This window comes from Melanotaenia boesemani, chromosome 3 (genome assembly GCF_017639745.1).
Source record: "Melanotaenia boesemani isolate fMelBoe1 chromosome 3, fMelBoe1.pri, whole genome shotgun sequence".
Taxonomy (NCBI): domain Eukaryota; kingdom Metazoa; phylum Chordata; class Actinopteri; order Atheriniformes; family Melanotaeniidae; genus Melanotaenia; species Melanotaenia boesemani.
The window spans coordinates 28,136,389-28,154,353 of NC_055684.1; the positions used below are offsets into that span (position 1 = coordinate 28,136,389).

Sequence of the window (17,965 nt, forward strand, 5' to 3'; positions counted from 1 at the left end):
TTTGAGCCCTGTGCCATGTTTGTAGGACTCTACTCGAAATAAAAAAAGCTTTGAATATTTTGAGTGACTGTAAAGGGAGCGCCTCTAAGATTTATTAAGATGTGTGATCATCAATGTATGTGTTACTGGTAAGGGATAAATGAAGATGGGACATAGTACTAAAGAAAAAAAAGTTTCAGGCTCACCTAAAAAAATAAAGGAAAACTTAGTAAAGCAAATTTAATTGTAAAAAAATTACCATAACTTCCACTCATCTTTTAACATGTTACTTAAATATTTTCTCAGAGGAGAAAATTCAACCCCCTCCCCCCAAAAAACATCCAAAACACAAAACAAACAAAAAAATAAATAAATAAAATAAAATAAATAAATAAATGAATAAAATAAAAAACAAAACAACAGTTAAAGAAGAGCAATAAAAGCAAAAATGGGTTTTCAAAAAAGGGCAGAATTTAGTTGAATTTACTTTAAAGTCCCAGTCTGACATGAATTTACCCCAATAGGAAGAGAGGAACAGTACCAAAAACCAGAAGTACTCCACGAACGCAGATCTCTGCCAAGCCATGGTAATGTTTTTTGTTTTTTTTTTGTTTTCTAATGATTGTAAGCATTATTTTTCTCTATCTCCCCATAGTAAAGAATCCTTTAAAAAAAATCCTGAATTCAGGTGGTGATCTGAATCACCGCCAAAATTTGATCACTTGTTCCTCATACTATTTCATCAAAATCCAACCATAACTTTTTTGAGTCATGTTGCTAACAGACAGACAGACAAACCGGCGCAACCTAATGCATGCCCTCCACCTTGGCGGAGGTATTAAAACGGAGATGTCGAGATCCATTAAACAGAAGCTGTACAGATTGGTTTTAATGATTGTAAATCCTATTTTACAAACCTGTCCATTGAGGTCTGCAGGTGCAGATGTGAGGTCCAGGGCTGTTGTGCACCTATAGAGTCCTGCACAGAAGCTACAGAGAATAACCCAAAACAATCTGGTGAACACAGCTTTTCTTATGTGAAAAGTTGTTGGGAGTTTTATTTTCTCTTAAAATGGATGAACATGTCGCTGGTTATAATGTGAGGGAAAAGCTACCAACAACTGTAGAGTCCCCATCTTTCTGCAAGACTCTTAATAAAACACATTTTACATTTATTTGTGAATGTTTTTACATTTTTCTTACATTAATTTGTACGTTTTTACATTTATTTTTATATTATTTGTAAATGTAAAAGTGCTGTAAAGGAGATATATATCTGTCATTCCTGTCATTAGCATGCAGAGCTTCAAATTATAAACCATAAAACAGACTACATAATAAAGTAGTACATTTAAGCCAGAACAATACAGGCAAAAGTATTTTAATTTAACACCTTTCTCAAAAAGTAATGCAGCTGAGCTACTACTTACAGCTTGAAGGCAGTAAAAACTGTAATCTAAGTAATTACTTTTAAAAGTAATATCACCTAACACGGATAGTCAGAAAAAGTCTAATCAAAGGAAATTACAAAAATAAAGAGTCTGATTTATGCTAATTTGCAGATTCATTATGCTACTTATTTGGTTTTCTAGCATAGATAAACATGCCTAATTTTTTTAAATACCAAAAAGTTTTTCTCAAACTGTGCATAATGCAGCAACATTCTAAAATGGTCTGTTTTTGCTCCTGTCTCATTAAGCCTCCCCCTTATTAAAGATATTATTTTAAATACAAGTTAAATACAAGTTAGAGTTATTCCAAACAACCAGTGCATGTCATATACCACAGTCTGTTACAGGGCTGTCAGTCAAGCTAAAAGGAAAGGTTTTATTTAGAGATGTAGTCTGACGTTTGAAACCTACAAGCAATCATGCATGCCCATGCCATCATTTTCTATTGTAGATAACTCCAGAATAAGCATATGGCTTCATGTTAAAAAAAAACAGTTATGGAGGTGTTTGATTAAATAAAATATGAGAAGAGAGAAGAAAGCCAGACATTTGGAAAGGCGAGGCAGTCTGAAAACAGACTTGAAACAACAAGAGCACAGAGAGGTAGTGAAAATACCACAGACACTCCCCTGACGCTGTTCTGCCACCATCATACAGGAGAACATCTGCTTTATAATTGGTCCAATTTCTATTTATAGAGCCTACCCTCCTTCTGTCTGCAGTGATGGCCCGGTCCTGAGAAGCCACAGCTGAAAGAGAGAAAAAGCTGTGGTGGGAGCAGGAGGAGACAGAAATGCAGAGAAAAGCATCATCATAAATTAACCATAACAGTGTTCATTCTATTGCTGCTCAACTCTATAATAATACAGTTTCACACAAACAAACACACACAAAAAAGAAAATTAAACAAAATGAACAAACAACTGACAAAGTGAGTCTTAGAATTATGAAAACATACTGGGCGGTGTGCTGCATGATGGCGGCAGGTGTGCTGCCAAAACACTGCAGAGGGATAAAAAACACACATAAAAAATTATGACATTTTGATGTTTTAATTTTGAAAAGATTTTAGAGGTGCTTTTTACCCTGATTTTTAGCCAACAACCTCACAGGCTGAGGCACAGTTTTAAGCAGCGCTCCCACACAGACACTCTGTGTCTCCTCCCCCTGTTCAAAACATTTCAGGTGGGTGGCCAGAGTCCTTAAATGGACTGGAATTAGAAACCAAGCAAAAAAAACGTGGTATCATATTTGATGGAGACATTTATGCTTCAATGAATCACACAAAATATGAGAAACGATAATGCCCCTTTTTTCCTTCTCTATCAGAATAAGAAATGGTATTTCTGGACAAACTGCTCTGGTTTGTTTTGTTGTTGTGACATCAAAGACAGATTCATTTATTTTTTCTATACAGCTTAGTCCAAGTCAGGGTTGCAGGGGCTGGAGCCTATCCCAGCAAGTAGTAGGTAAGAGGCAGGGTACACCCTGAACAGGTTACCAATCCATCGCAGGGCCAACACAGAGACAAACAACCACTCACTCCTAGGGAGAATTTAGAGTAACAATTAGCCTAACATCAAAGACAGATTTTCCCTAAAAATACTAATTCCACAAATCTTTCTGTTTCTGTTATCACACAACAGAATGATAATCAAATAGTTGGAGGGCGATGACCTGTTTTGTACATAAATTCTTGTACTTAGGCTAAGTGATTGCATGTGTGCCACACCATTGGAATAGTAATGTTCTTGTGATTTGATTGATGCCAAGCAGTTTATGAAATAGTGAGCACAGCAGGTACAAAGGATAGCAAAAATAATCAGAACAAAACTTGCAGAAATAAGCTTGTGGTTCTGAAGCAGAAATAGACACAAAATGGGTTTTTTACATGGACAGTTTAGCTTTAAAGCTCTGCAAGATGGTTCTTTGGACAATACTTAGTTTTTTTTTTCCTTTTCATCTACTGTCATGTGAACCTAGTTACCACCTTTAGTGCATTGCTTCCCAAATACTATGTGCTGTGTGAGCAAACAGCTGATTTTGAGCTGTTTGGAGGAGGGGCTCAGCGAGTTCTCCTCCTCTAAAGATGGTCCGTAATGGATAGCTTTCACCGGAGACCTTGGTCTATAACTACAGGTACATAACTGCTTAAAAGAGTATTAAAAAGATGAAAATATCCTGTTATGGTACATTTAGAAACTGCAAAAAAAAACAAAACAAAACAAACAAAAAAAAAAAACTGTAATTAATTAATTAGTCATGAGTTCATTTGGGACACTTATGCAAGTAATTGTGATAAAACATTTTGAATGAGTGACAGCCAATAATAGAATAAATATATATATATATACACACACACACACACACACACACACACACACACACACACACACACACACACACACACACACACACACACACACACACACACACACACATATGAAGCACTATGATATTTATTAAGTAATATTACACTGTATATAATATATTCCTGTATTGCTGTTGCATCATTCAAATTATCTGGCAGCTGGGCTTAATATTTTATATATTCTTTCTTATAAGTCTGGTTTGCATGTGAACATTTTTAATACAGTGATGTCATAATATAGTCAGCTTTTGATTATCATCTCACTTGAGACTATATGGACCTTGTCATGTTCACAAACTAATATCGCACAAGAGTCTGTGCTGCAAAAAAATGCACAAGCCCCTTCTGCTGTTTTATTTCTATTTATTTTAAGGCTTTGGTCTGATCATGTTTTCCAGCTAATAGCCTTTAATCGCTGCTCTAGGATTGTTTCTAGGACTTATGTTGAAATCTAATTAAAGAGTTGAAAATATAGTCATCTTTAAAATCACCCATTTAATGGTTATCATTGGTTGCACAAGGTACTCCAAAACATAGACACTAGCCAAGTGGTTTCTGACGGTTGGATATTAGCTGTATATCTTTGGAGGCTGTCTTTCTGCAGGACGTTGTGCTCAGTCTGTTAAGATTCTGGTTACTCAGGACACTGGGTCAGCTTTTTTGGTCAGTGCAGCGGGGCACATAGTCCAGTTGGGGGAACTGCTGCTGTGCTGTTGCTGTGGGGGTGTTTTCTTGCTTTTCTCGCTGCAGCAATGTTTACTGTATGTGGGTGGCATGTCTTAAAGGCTCCACATGAACACCAGGACATAAGGTTGGTCAGCAGAACATTGCATTATAACTGGATTATTACTGTTTCTCACTTTTTCTCATGTTCATGTAGGTGTTACAGGAAGAAAGACAAAAAACTTTTAGCTGTGACTTCAGCTGCAGCCAGCATGATTGCTCCGATCAGTCCGTCAAATTATGTTTAAATCCATCTCCTCCTCCCCCAAAAATCACACATGCAAAATTGTCAGAGCCAGGTTCCAATCTTAAATCTAAATATGGATTTTCCCAGGTATCTACATTAGCACCAACATGGGAAAACAAGCTGTTCTCAGGGTTAGAAGTAAGCACTCAATTATTTTTTGCAGGTGTATTTTATGTCATCTTTACAGGTTGTGAGTGTCCTCGGTACATTATTGATTTTAGTTTGAACTTTAACTTGTGATTAACATTTCAAAAGTTTATGTAGCTCAAACTGAGGGCTCCTTTAGATTCACACAGTTTTATAAGTGACCACAGTTACATTACAACAGTCAAGCCCTTCATAAAAATATAAATATTATATTATACTATTATATTAAATTATTTATCCAAGAGGGAAACTGCAATATGCCAGAAATATGACAGAAATTTGAGATATTTTGCAGTTATGTAATTACCTTGATGTGACTTATGAAATTAGGTTTAATAGGGGTTATTTATTAAAAAAGTTGAGTGAACTTTAAAAAGTGAGGCCTCCAGCCGCAAAACTTTTTTGAGTAAACATAACTAAGGGGTTCTGGTCTTGTGGGAACTTAAATTGAGAAGGAAACTCAAAATACAATCTTACATTTAACAAAAATGTCTTTAAGCTGTTTACTCATGTTGCTAAGTTAAAAATATCTCTGAAAAAAGTAAGAACAACTTGCAAGTTTGCTTTACGTAAGCCTGAACTATCCAAAGCACTTGAAGTAGCTACACTTTCATGAACCTTTACTCACTGTTCAGTCAGTGTTCAATCCATTAAAAGCTGTTTATTGGCTGATATAATTGATTGTGGCTTTAAAATAGCCTGTGATGATGTTGCAATAAAAATGTTTAATTGCTCTTAATAAATAAGAACCAACTCCACCACCAAAACCCAGAGCTTTGTGTTAAAACCAGACAGTTTCAGAAAATACTCTGAGTAGATTATATTCCAATATAGAGTTGGAAACACTACAACATAGTTAGATGCTCTTCTTTTATAGTTTTCAACAAAATGCATTGGCTGCAATTATAGACTGGAACTTTGAGTGGACAATCAGTGGGAACTGGGTCAGGAATCCAGCCGAGACACATGTACACTGATATTTGCATATACAAAAATATTTTGCAACAAGAACTGCCAGCAACTAAATCTGGGACACTGGTTTAATTATCACCACATAACTCACTGCATTTGAATTCCCACATTGCTTTAATAACTTGAACTGTTTTCCCTCTACAGGAGGAAAAAGCAGAAATCAAATTCTGCTCTTATGTGGAAAAACAAATCACATGAGCATCTTCATGCATTTTACTAACCTAACTTCTGATTATTCTTAAACAAAACTTAATTGTAACTTAATGATAATGCCTAAAATATTCTTTATGCTTCTAAGGCAGATTTGCTGATATATTTATTCTCCCTTATTAGGTATTGTGCTGTTTTGCGTTTAATAATCCATGCCATATTCTGTTTCTGTTGTTGTTTCCATTGATTATATTTTTAATGTGATTTTAAATTAAGTGTGTGAGCTTTTAATCCACAAAAATGGTTCCTTTGCAGCAGATCTCTTTAACAAATGCACAATTAAATGTAACACAGATTGAAATTCTGGAGAACAATCTTTAAAATATCTTTTAGACTTCAGAGTTTGGATGTAATGCTGTGTGTTGATGTTATGTATTCATATTTTGTCACCTCTATGCTCAGTAGGCCATTAAAGTCTGTGACATAGACTAAAAAAGAAAGTAATATTAAAAGCTTTATAAAGATAGTGGCAAATCCTCTGCAGGGATAATATCTTATTGCATTATCATGAAGAAGTGTTCATCATATCATGCTCATCTCTTGCACTGTATATCCAGATTTAATGTTATGCAGTCTGCACTGCTTTCCTGCATCCTGAATACCACATTGACTCCCTGCTGTGCTTAACACTGCAGCAGTACACCTGGTGAGACACACAACAAGCATCATGAGAAGAAATTTATCAGCAATTTCCCTTCAACCACTCAGCATTTAGGCTCATCTCAGTTTGTTTTTATGGAATCCATTTCCAGCTTGGCAACATTTAGGAGTAAAAACATTTTGTTTTATTGTTCCTGTGTAGTTTGTTTGTAGAGGTGGGCATTTTTGAGTGGAGCAGCGTCAAAGAGACAAACTGATAGAATAGAGGGAGAAAGGCATTGGGAGGAATTTCAATGTCTTTGGCTTAATTTACAGAGAATTGATAGACCACTGCATTCCCAGCATCCTGATCCTCAAGCTGCAGTGCTCAGCTGCTGTATGTACTGCACGGTGATACCGCATCGTGATCTCTGAGCAGACTGGAGTCGAGCTTCTTTCCTCATCTGCATCAGCTGGAGTTTAAGTCTGAGTCTGAGTGTTACCCAGCTTCTCTTGGGATTGATGTACTGGATGATGTTTCACACCTGTCAACAAATAGCAGCCTGCCACTGTGACATAAAGTGTTACATCTTCTAATGTGTATGTGTGTCTCTGCAACCTCCTTCCTTACCTCTGCTATTGGCATTTTTTAGCATAATTTTGGGTCACAAGGGTGGTATTTAGACCATTGATACAAAAATACTCAAATCATTAACTGAAATGCACAATTTCTAATTAGAATATTACCATTATAGACATGATTTTTCTGTTCTTTGTCATTTTATAAGATTAATAACTACTCCACACGCTGGTAAATTTCAAAAGTCACCTACATTTTTTCATCAGGCTCTGTGTTAATCACATTTAATTTAATGTGAAGCGCCGGTGTGAGTTACATGTCCAAAAGAGGTCACACATCGCTGGCTGAGAGTTGAACACAGTAATTTAATTTAAGTTGAAGTTGTCAGTATGAACTGTGAAGAAGTGACGCAGCAAGTAAAAGTGATAAAAAAGCCACAGAACAAGTGAAAAACCTAGCAGATATCTATTAATGGTAGTTGGCTTGTTAAAATGTGCAGTTTCACACATTTTAAAAAGAAGCATGTGAAAAACTATAACTAGAATTTGGCAAACAGTGTAGTATAGACAGAGGAACATTTGGTTTGCTAATGCTCCTCTAATAATACATGACTTAGCTGCTATAATATGTCTGTGTTTGCTTTATTATGATCAAATATTCAGAATGAGACATATCATGTGAATATTCTCTTTTTTAAAATAATGTTAAATCAAAGTGCAGCTCATAGAATGATTAACTAATACCAAGAAATTTAATTTTATCATGTGTTAAACTTTATATAATAATAACAGGGCAAAAATGCAGACTCTCATCTTTAATATGAGGCTATTCAAACTCTACTTAGGGAAAAGGTTGGAAATGACACTTTCGTATGTAGCACTCTCTTTTTTAATGGCTCAAAAGTAATTTGATGCTTTTCTCAAGAAGTGATCCATCAGAGAAAATATAGGAACATTATGAGCGGCCAAATAAACTGTTTAATATTTTGGAAGCGAGACCAAACAGGCAACACAGACAGGCTTGGACATTTACAGACGACAACAGCAGTGGACGATTGCAGGATCCTTTTCAAAATGCCTTCACAACATTCAGCCAAGTCAAGAAAACTCTCCAGGAGGTAGACATGTCATTACCCAAGTATACCATGAAGAGGAGAGTTCTCCTCAGGGTGCAAAGCCTTCATAAGTTTCAGTAATAGAGAAGTGAGATTAGACTTTATATAAAAAAAAAAAAAAAAAAAGCCAGAGCTGCTTGGGAGCAGCATCCTTTGAATAACTGAAGGTTAAATCAGCCTGTATGAAGAGGGCTTGGAACAGCTTATAAGCTGAAGATAAGACATCATGTAAAACACATGTAGGCAGTATGTTGTCTTATGCATGCATGGCTTCCAACAGCACAAAGTCACTCATATTTACTGATTATGTGACAGAACACAGAAGCATCCAGATGAATTCTGAATGAAAAGAAACATCCTGTCTACTCAGATAAATCCACAAGGCTCATTGGATGTCACTTCATAGGCACAGAGGGGCAATTATCTAAAACACACTGTTAAAGGACCCCTAAGGGACCGGAGGAGTTTCTGAAAGTAAAGAACTCAAGTATTCTGAAATGGTTGCATAATCAATTTCTTTAACTTAATCACCTGATTTCAACCTTAACAATGTTAGTCATGGGTTCCAGCTGTAACTCACTGCAATTGAATGTACCAACAATCAGTTTGGCATATAAAGATGATCTATTAATCCAAAATCCTCCCTACAACTGTGATATGAATACTCAAATTAAAGCTTTAATCTAGACCCTATATTTATCATATAACTGTTATTAATGATAATGCTCAAGCAAACTCAGTGATCATACAGCTAAACATTAATAAATTAAATGAGGAAAAAATGGCAAATAAATGACTAAAATAGCAATTAACAGCGCTATTATTGGATAGCAATACATGATCTTACCTAAATCAGCATAAAATTTAAATTGTAAATATGTGGGTTCATTGCCAAGGATGCATTGCTCTCATTATTTGATCCATTTCCAACTCTCTCTGGGTCCCTTGCTGTTAAAAGGTTCTATTTCTGGCAGCAAGTTCCTCATAAGGCTTTAGTGTTCGAGCATCCTGTTGGCAGACGGTGAGATCCATGTCCCTGCTCATAACCTTTGACGTGCGCCATCCTGTTGTTCCCACATGTAAACACTCATCTAGCAAGTTAAAGGAGGAACTAAATTTGTGTTCAGATAAGAACCATAAAAAATCTGCAGATAATGAGAAACTTGAAGAAAAAAGTGAGGAAACTGTGTTATGTGAGAGACACAGATAAGGAGAAAAAACAAAGATGAGTGAAGGAGAACAAGATGGAGGGTTACAAAAGAGAACTGATAGAGAAGCAGAGCAGGAGACGGAGTGTGAAGCGCGCTTGTTTTTTTTTGCTGATACAGATCAGATTTCATAAAGATCCACATGATTGCCTCATAACAAGGGGGATGCAGAGAGGAATGAGATGGAGAGATGGGGCGGAGGCAAACAGAGACATGGAGAAATTGATAAATAGCTGCTTTCCCTCCCCACAGCTGCGCTCTTTGTTTTTCCGGCTTGCGTTTTTTTCCCAACGGGCTTAATGTGATTATCCTACTGTAATTTGGAAAGAAAAAAAGTGCATCAAGGACAATAACATTAATGGAAAGAGAGGTTTAGTTTGAGTCATTGGTCCTAGGTTGGTGCTGTGCTGCTCTGGTATTGGGCTTTTTCAACTGCCTGCTTTACTATGACTGTCTCCAGGGTTCACCTTTGCTTCCAGCTCCTCAGGTTCCCTGAATGACAGTGAAAACCACAACCACATCACTCCTAATTCTGAGTATTGGCAGGGGGCCAGGCACAAGGCTAAGATGCTGCTGAGTCTGTGACTTACTCCGTCACTGACCTACTGAATGACTGAGTGATCAAATGATTGACTGGGAGGCTGAATGAGAAATATGATAAGGCAGTTGGTATGGTGACTAAATATTTAAAATCTTACAAGAGTTTGATTTAAAGGAAATTAAATGTTTACCACGGTTATATTATTGAATGGGTATGCAGAAAATTCATTATAAAACCTAATATAGAAACATACCAAAGTAATCCTTTTTAGTAATTTTTCACAGCTAGACTAGAACTAGAAGTGTTTTTTTTTTGTCTAAAGAGACACAACCCTCTGCTGATATTTCCATTGTTTCTTGCCGTCGTGCTTTGTTCTGAACATTTTTAGACTTCAGCTTTTGAACAGAGGTAGCACAGTAGGTGTGAGTTTGAACTGCGATCACACATACACTCTTATTCAGCAGAAAGTGGACTTTTACACAAAATCCACCAATGAAACAGCTATGGAGCTGTGTGGAGGCTCAACATGTTGATTCAAATTATGAAATAGCTATGCTGAAAACATTACACGTTCATGATAATCAGCTGCAGCTCCTCATGCTACTTTTGAATTTTGAAAATAGCTAGTTCAAGACTTGTCTTGCACAATGTTCAACACTGTCATTTAGGGCTGGGTATCACTTGCAAGAATAGATTCTATTCGATTCACAACAGCCTGATTTGATTCCATTATGATTAATTTCGATTCAGAATTGATTCCCTTACAGATATTTATGTAACAACACCAATTATTCTTGAATATTAAAAACATTCTCAGATAACTATTTTTATAAAACACTGCTTCTGTTTGGATGACCGTCAAAATCAGATATCTGGTAGTAATCAGATAATTGTAATAATCTGATATGATGCGTCTACATGCACCTCTGAAATGCGATATTCAAAAGATCTTTGTCTACATTTACCAGTCCATTATCAGATTTCTTATGGGGTACGTATGCTCGTGGTGATGTCACTTCCTGTTACTTTCAAAACATTCTGTTGTCAAACATGATGGAGCCCACGATCTTAGTGTTAGCTGCTAATTTGAGAGGTAATGAGCCACTAAACAGTTTACAGGTAAATTTAATCAAATGAAATTAATCAGAATTTGGCATTATCTCAGCGAGAGAAGCTGATTTTGGGCATACAGGTGCCTTGCCACAGCAGTAAACATAATCCAACAAAAACCGTTTATCCTCCTTATTTATTATGTTTCTGATAGTTTTCCAGTCCTACATTTAAAATTTGTATAACCAAAAAAGTTGGTGTGCTATTTTAAAATTTGTTGCCATGGTTGTGAACCTACTGTTATGGACAAGTGGCCAAACATACCAGTAACATTTTTTTCTAATGCAGGGCTACTCAATTTAGTCCTTCAAGAGCCGCAGCCCTTCAGGTTTTCAATGTGTTCCTGCTGCAACACACCTGACTCAAGTTAAATTGGTCCAACAGCTTATGATGTTCTGCACAATGACTCATCAGTTTGATTCAGGTGTGTTGGAGCAGAGACATATTAAAAACCTGCAGGACTGCAGCCCTCATAGGACTGAAATGATTAGTCATGTTCTAGGGGAACCAGGCTGCTTTATTTGTGTTGTGTTGATGACAGAATCAGAAATTTTCCTTTTTTGCTGTTTTACTGCTTTGTTCTGTGACTGACTCAGAAGTCTGTCTCCCAGCTCAAAATGTTTCATGGCAATGCTGCATTCAGTTGCAACTGAGAACTTAGAGTTTCTGATCATTAACTTGGAAAAATCAAGGAAATCTCGACAGGAATTTTGATTTTCCTCATTAGTTACTTAACAGGCAGCTCACACAATAAAATTAAACAGGCACAAATAAAAAAGCTTTTCTGTTTGTTTCAATGCTTAAGTTGAAAATCTCCACCTCATAAACATATCTAATGTAACTTTCTTGTTTTTCCATGAAGTATGTCTTCACATAGTTTTACCTCCACCAAGTTGGAGGTCATATATTCAGATGCATTGACTTGTCTGTCTGTCTGTTAGCAACATGACTCAAAAAGCTATGGAGGAATTTTGATGAAATTTACAGGAAAACTTAGAAATGGAATAAGGAACAAGTGATTAGATTTTGAGGATGATCCAGATCACCGCCTAGATCCAGGAATTTTTTTAAAAGGCTTCTTTACTATCAAGAAAAAACAAATGTTACTAGGTTACTAGTTAATACTGAGATAAGATGACTTATGTGAGGTGGCACTAAATGGGTCACATGATGCACACTGGGACAAAATGGTTTCTTCCCAATCAGTAATTTAAAAAAAGAAAATAAAAAGTGCACTTGAGTCTTTAAACACTCTGAAACAACTCATTTTAAAATCCAAATTTGATGTTTTTTTTCTGATAACAGCTGAGAGGTGTAGAAGAGCTGAATCAAGACATTATTTTTAGATAATTACATTCATGTTTGTGCAGGGAGCCCGCTGCCTGCATGGTCACCTCAGTCAGCATCTTTTTCTGATTGGTTGATTGTTTTTTAAAGTGGAAGAAGCAGTCCTCTATGAGCACAGTGTCACCACTAATCGAGATGGAGAGCATCTCAGCAATGCAGGGAGACTATCAGAGGACTGCAGGTTTCTACACCTCTGACTATACCAGTGTAGTATAACATGCCTTGTATTGCGTCTGCAACAGCATGTGATGGTGATGGTAGGGAAGAGTACTCAATTAAAAATTCTGAATCACTTGTAAAAGAGCTTGTTGACTAGTGGAAGAGAAAATTAGCTTTTGAGACCTGTAGTGTCACTGCCCACATCTCTTTTTTCCCCCAGCAATTTAAAAAAGGGAATAGTTATGAATGAATAGTGACGTGCAGTCTGATTACCAGGCTAAAGCAAACACTGATATCAGCTAAGATTGTTGTTGCAGAGTTGCTCATTTAACAAAAAGTAATAGCACAATGAGTCAGTGCTTTGCAAATCTGCAGCATTACTTCATTTCATAAAGTTCAGTGACTCATACTATTGCATATAATTGTGAAGTGATAACCTGCCTCCCAGCTTAAATTAAATATTTTGATTACAAAAAAAGCAACATCATCACTAGACATCCACTTTCAGGGTTGAACATGTTTAGAGGATATTTTAATTGTTACTGCCAGCACAGCAGTTTTATTCATTATCAAGTGCTGGTGGTTAGTAGGTTTTACAAGAATAAGAATTTAACAGTATTAAGCACATAAATTTAGTGATTTTATCTAGCGACTCATATGAGCATATGTCTGAGTACAGGCTAGATGTTAATGTATTTGTTAGCTTGTGTTTGAATGCATCCTACATGGCCACAGGTTTGCAAAAAGATGTGAGTCTGTTGCAAAAGTGAAAAGATCTTTAGCATTTTTTTGCCATTCCCTTGGAAGTTATCACAGAACTAAATGCTCTAAGTTGAAGTCTAACCAAAATGTCCATAAATGCGCCCCAAGAGACTTAAAAAGAATTTTGAACCGTAGGCACAGAGGAAAAGGCAGTCAGCCAGGCCTTCCACCTTACCTTTTGTGTCTCAGACTATCAAGTGGTCCCCACCTCTCACACAACCTTTCTACAACTGCATTTATAATGCATTAAAGCATTATCCAATGACCACAAATCCAAGACAGCTACAATAGTGTGGCAGCTGTCAGAGCACCAGGATGCCAATTACCTCGTATGGCCATGTGCCATCAGTAGCACCTCTCTCTGACTTTCTCCTTCGTATGTGCCTATGTGGTACAGAGAGAGAGCGAGGAAGAATGTAAGAGAGGCAGAGACATGAATGAAATGACAGCAGTGGCAGAAACCACAGAAGATTGTTATGATCTTAATGAGCAAGTGAACATGTACATTAAGAAAAAATGTGAAATAAAGCAAAAAAAGAGGGAGGGCTCATAAAAGATGTGGGGGGAGATGACAAAATCAAGGGCAGCTCTGCATTATTAAAGATGTCCAGATATGAAACCATCTGTCATGTTTATTTGGCTCACATTTGTAAATGGGTAAATTATGCTTACCAATAAATGGCCATGCAGATCTTTCAGGATGCTTAAATCCTTCCTCAATAAGATATTTCACATTATTCACAATTTTTCTTCATTTGTTCATTTTCCTATACACCATTTACCCACTGAGAGTAGGATTAGGGCAACTTAGTTAATATAGGATATTACATGCTCCTGGACTGTTCATTGTCATACTGTTATTAATGCTAGACAAGATTTGGTATTGACTTGTTGATGCACATACTTTTCTGAAAATAGATTTTATTTTTCAGTGTTTGTAGCTTTAATCTGGGCTCTAAATACATGTTATTACAATACATATTTAGTTTTTTGTGAGTGTGCAAATAACTGAACATGTATTGTCAAGAGTTCGGACTTTTATCCTTAACCAAAATGTCATGTGTTTGAATTTTAATGACAAGCTAGAAGCGCAAAATGCACAGAAATATCACGCTGAATTTGCCTTAAGGGGCATGCTATTTATATCCAAAGTCATGGGATGATGTAGGTTGCTCCAAAACGTCTTTATATTATTCATCATAAATGAATGTGCAAATTACTCATACCATGTGCACTATACACCTTCAAACCATCACAGATGCTGACATTGAACTGTACTAATAACAGCCAGGATAGGCCTTCCCCTCTTTAGCCAAGAGGACACAGTGTCCATGGTTTACAAATAGGATTTCTCATTTTTAATTTGTCAGACCCCACAACAATTTCTACTTTATGTCAGTCTTTCCAAAGGATGTTTGGTGTTTCTCTGGCACCATTTCATTTTACATGTTTTTTTTCTGTGCATGGTATTTGTGGATGATAAACTGACAGTAGCTTATAGACATGTTCTTGAGCTCAGTTACATTGACAAGACAATCATGTGTTTTTAGTTCAATGTCCCCTGAGGGCCAAAGATAATGGCTGGTTATTATTTGTTGTATTCTTGTCCCTGGATACAGAGATTTCTTCATATTTTCCTATATTTTGTAATAATTACTTTGTATAAATGACAAAATCCCCAAATTCTATGCAAATCTATACATGATGGGATACTGTTCTCCAGTTGATTAAATATTTGTCCACACAATCTTTCACAAGGTGTCAAACTCCAACTGAATCTAGAATCTGCCTCCTTGGATGTTTTTTTTCACAATCATGTTACTGACCTGCTGGAGTTTAGTAATTTAGTGATTAGTGGTCAGATGGTCGACTAAAAATGTTCCATTGTTTCACCGTAAAGTTTCATGAACCATAAAGACCAAAGTAAGCTCTCTTTAATGTATGATATATTTTGTTTGTTTATTTGTAGAAAGAAAAATGTCATATTCACAGGGCTTTACTGTATGTGGTGGACTTTTTCTTGCTGTTTTCTTGCAGTTATTCAGCAACAAGAAAATCAGAAACCTTCTTATTTAACACTTTTGTGGCAGTAATACCAGAGACTAAAACAGCTATTTCTTTCATTCACATTCATTTGCTAAATGATGAAAATTAACAATTATTTATTATCAGAATTTTGTTTTTCTGTCTTTTTCAGGTACAAGAGTGGTTATGTCTGAACTGTCAGATGCAGAGAGCATTAGGGATGGACATGACCACACCACGCTCCAAGAGTCAGCAACAGATTCACTCTCCTTCTCATCCAACCGCTCCTGAAGTCAAACCTGATGCTTCAACTCAGCCAGCACCCCAGACACATGTCCCTCCTCAGAAACAACCTCCAGCACAGGCCCATCCAGTGCCTGGCCCAATTAAACAGACTGGTTCCGCTGGCCCAGGTCAGCAACAACCAAAGCTGCCTCCAGGGGCGGTCCCTCTTCCTGGGATGGCCAAAGCCCCATCTCAGCCTGATTTGTCCCGCAGCTCTCCTGCCCACAAACCCCAGAACCCCCGCCAGGACCAGACACGCAGTGCAGGGAGCTCCCCTTCTCGACAGCCCCCACCCCCAGAGCAGACATTTGGAAAGTTGTTTGGCTTTGGTGCTTCTCTTCTTAACCAAGCCAGCACGCTCATATCTGAGACCACTCAACCCCAACAGCAGCCTCCAAAACCGGCTCCCAAACCTGGGGGGCCTCCTGGTCATGGACCTGGAGTAGGTAAACCTTCAGGACCACAACCAGCACAACAAGGGCCACGAGCCCCTGCTCAGCAGCAGCAACAAACTATCCCGGACTCCAAACCTAAAGCCTGTTGTCCCCTCTGTAAGACAAACCTGAATATAGGCAACACAGCAGAGCAGCCCAACTACAACACCTGCACACAGTGCCACTCCCAAGTGTGCAACATGTGTGGATTCAATCCCACGCCACACCTAGTCGAGGTAAGATTCTTTTTTAATCTGTTTGTATTTTAGCCATGTGTATCAAAGTGTGAGCTTCACTGAAACAGCCGGCACGCTATGGTTCCACTAAATTTAATGATTTATCGACATGTTTTTGTGAAAAATGCAGTGTCATAGTGCAGTCCAGTGGTTTTGTTTTTATCCATTTATGGCTGCTTGGATAGCTGTTTTGTTTTTTTTTTCTTTAACAGAGTGAGTGCATGAATCAAAAATGTGTCAAATAGTCAGGCATCGCCTCTATTTATCCTTTCTCTAAGGTTCTTCTAGATCTCATCATTTTATGTATCTACCTGTGCTGTTGCTTCTTTGTATTAGATTAGATTAGATTAGACTTTATTATCTCACAGTGGAGAAATTCACTTGTTACAGCAGCTCTTGTTATAGAATAAAGTACAGAGAGGCAAAATAAGGTGAACATGCATCACAGCAAGAAAGTGCAATAGAAATTATTTACAAGTCTAAGAAAAGCAAAAATATGTACCGTTATAATATAAAGATATATATATATATATATATATATATATATATATATACATATATACATATACATACATATATATACATTAGGGATGGGAAGATTAACCGATATGAATCGATACGCGGTCGTGCGCGTGCACGATGCGAGTGCATCGGTAGAGCAGCAGAGGATGAATGAAACTTTTGAAGCAAATCTAGATGCATCGGTTTTTGCGAGATGCATCGGTTTTTCTGAGATACGGCTTATTCTTTTAATACAGAATGTGTTTATTTATTAACAAGTGTTGTCAACCTGTTTTAGCGCATAATTTAAACGACCTACATAAAGTAGGCCTAAGCAACGGACTTGCGGATGTTTACACTACAACTCATGGGGGCTGCGCGGATGAAGCCAGTGATGCCCCACAGGTAGTTGTCAGGAAGCGCGAATTAGCAAAACAAACATGTCGGACGCCAAGATCATTTATCCTCCACTTAGTTTCAAGTCCAAAGTTTGGGAACACTATGGATTTTACAAGAAAGAAGGACGACTTGACAAGACAGCTGCAATTTGTAAAATGTGCCGCGCATCTGTAAAATACACGGGCAGTACGACTAATCTGATATCTCACTTGAAGCGGCGCCACGGTGTTGTTGTGGAAGCGTCTGCCAGTGTCCCTGCATCCCCTTCCTCCAGCTCGGATCCCCCTGTAGCTACGAGCTCCAGAAGCGGTGAGAAAAGTATTGAAAATTTTTTCCATGCCCCGCTTGCCACCAGTTCCGCGCGCTCTATGGCAATAACTGATGCTATTGCATTGTTTACAGTGTTATTGATGTTTAAAAGTCAAAGCAGCATAATGCTGCTAGTTCAAGACATTAAGTTTTGAATATTCAGTGACAAAATATATCTTTGTAAAACTTGTTTTTTCAGAGTTGAAAAGTGAAATCACAGTTATTGTGCAACTGTAAGCCTTCTTTCTAAAGAGTGCAAATACATATATATTTTAG

At 37.2% G+C, this 17,965-nt stretch overlaps 1 protein-coding gene across 1 annotated transcript in view; it reads left to right on the forward strand.

Moving 5' to 3' along the window:
- bsnb (bassoon (presynaptic cytomatrix protein) b) overlaps positions 1–17,965 on the forward strand; it is a 75,001-nt gene that overhangs the window by 10,525 nt on the left and 46,511 nt on the right. Inside the window, exon 3 of the mRNA XM_041980977.1 lies at positions 15,698–16,480. Within this exon, the coding sequence (XP_041836911.1) occupies positions 15,698–16,480 (783 nt within the window). The remainder of the gene's footprint in view (positions 1–15,697; positions 16,481–17,965) is intronic.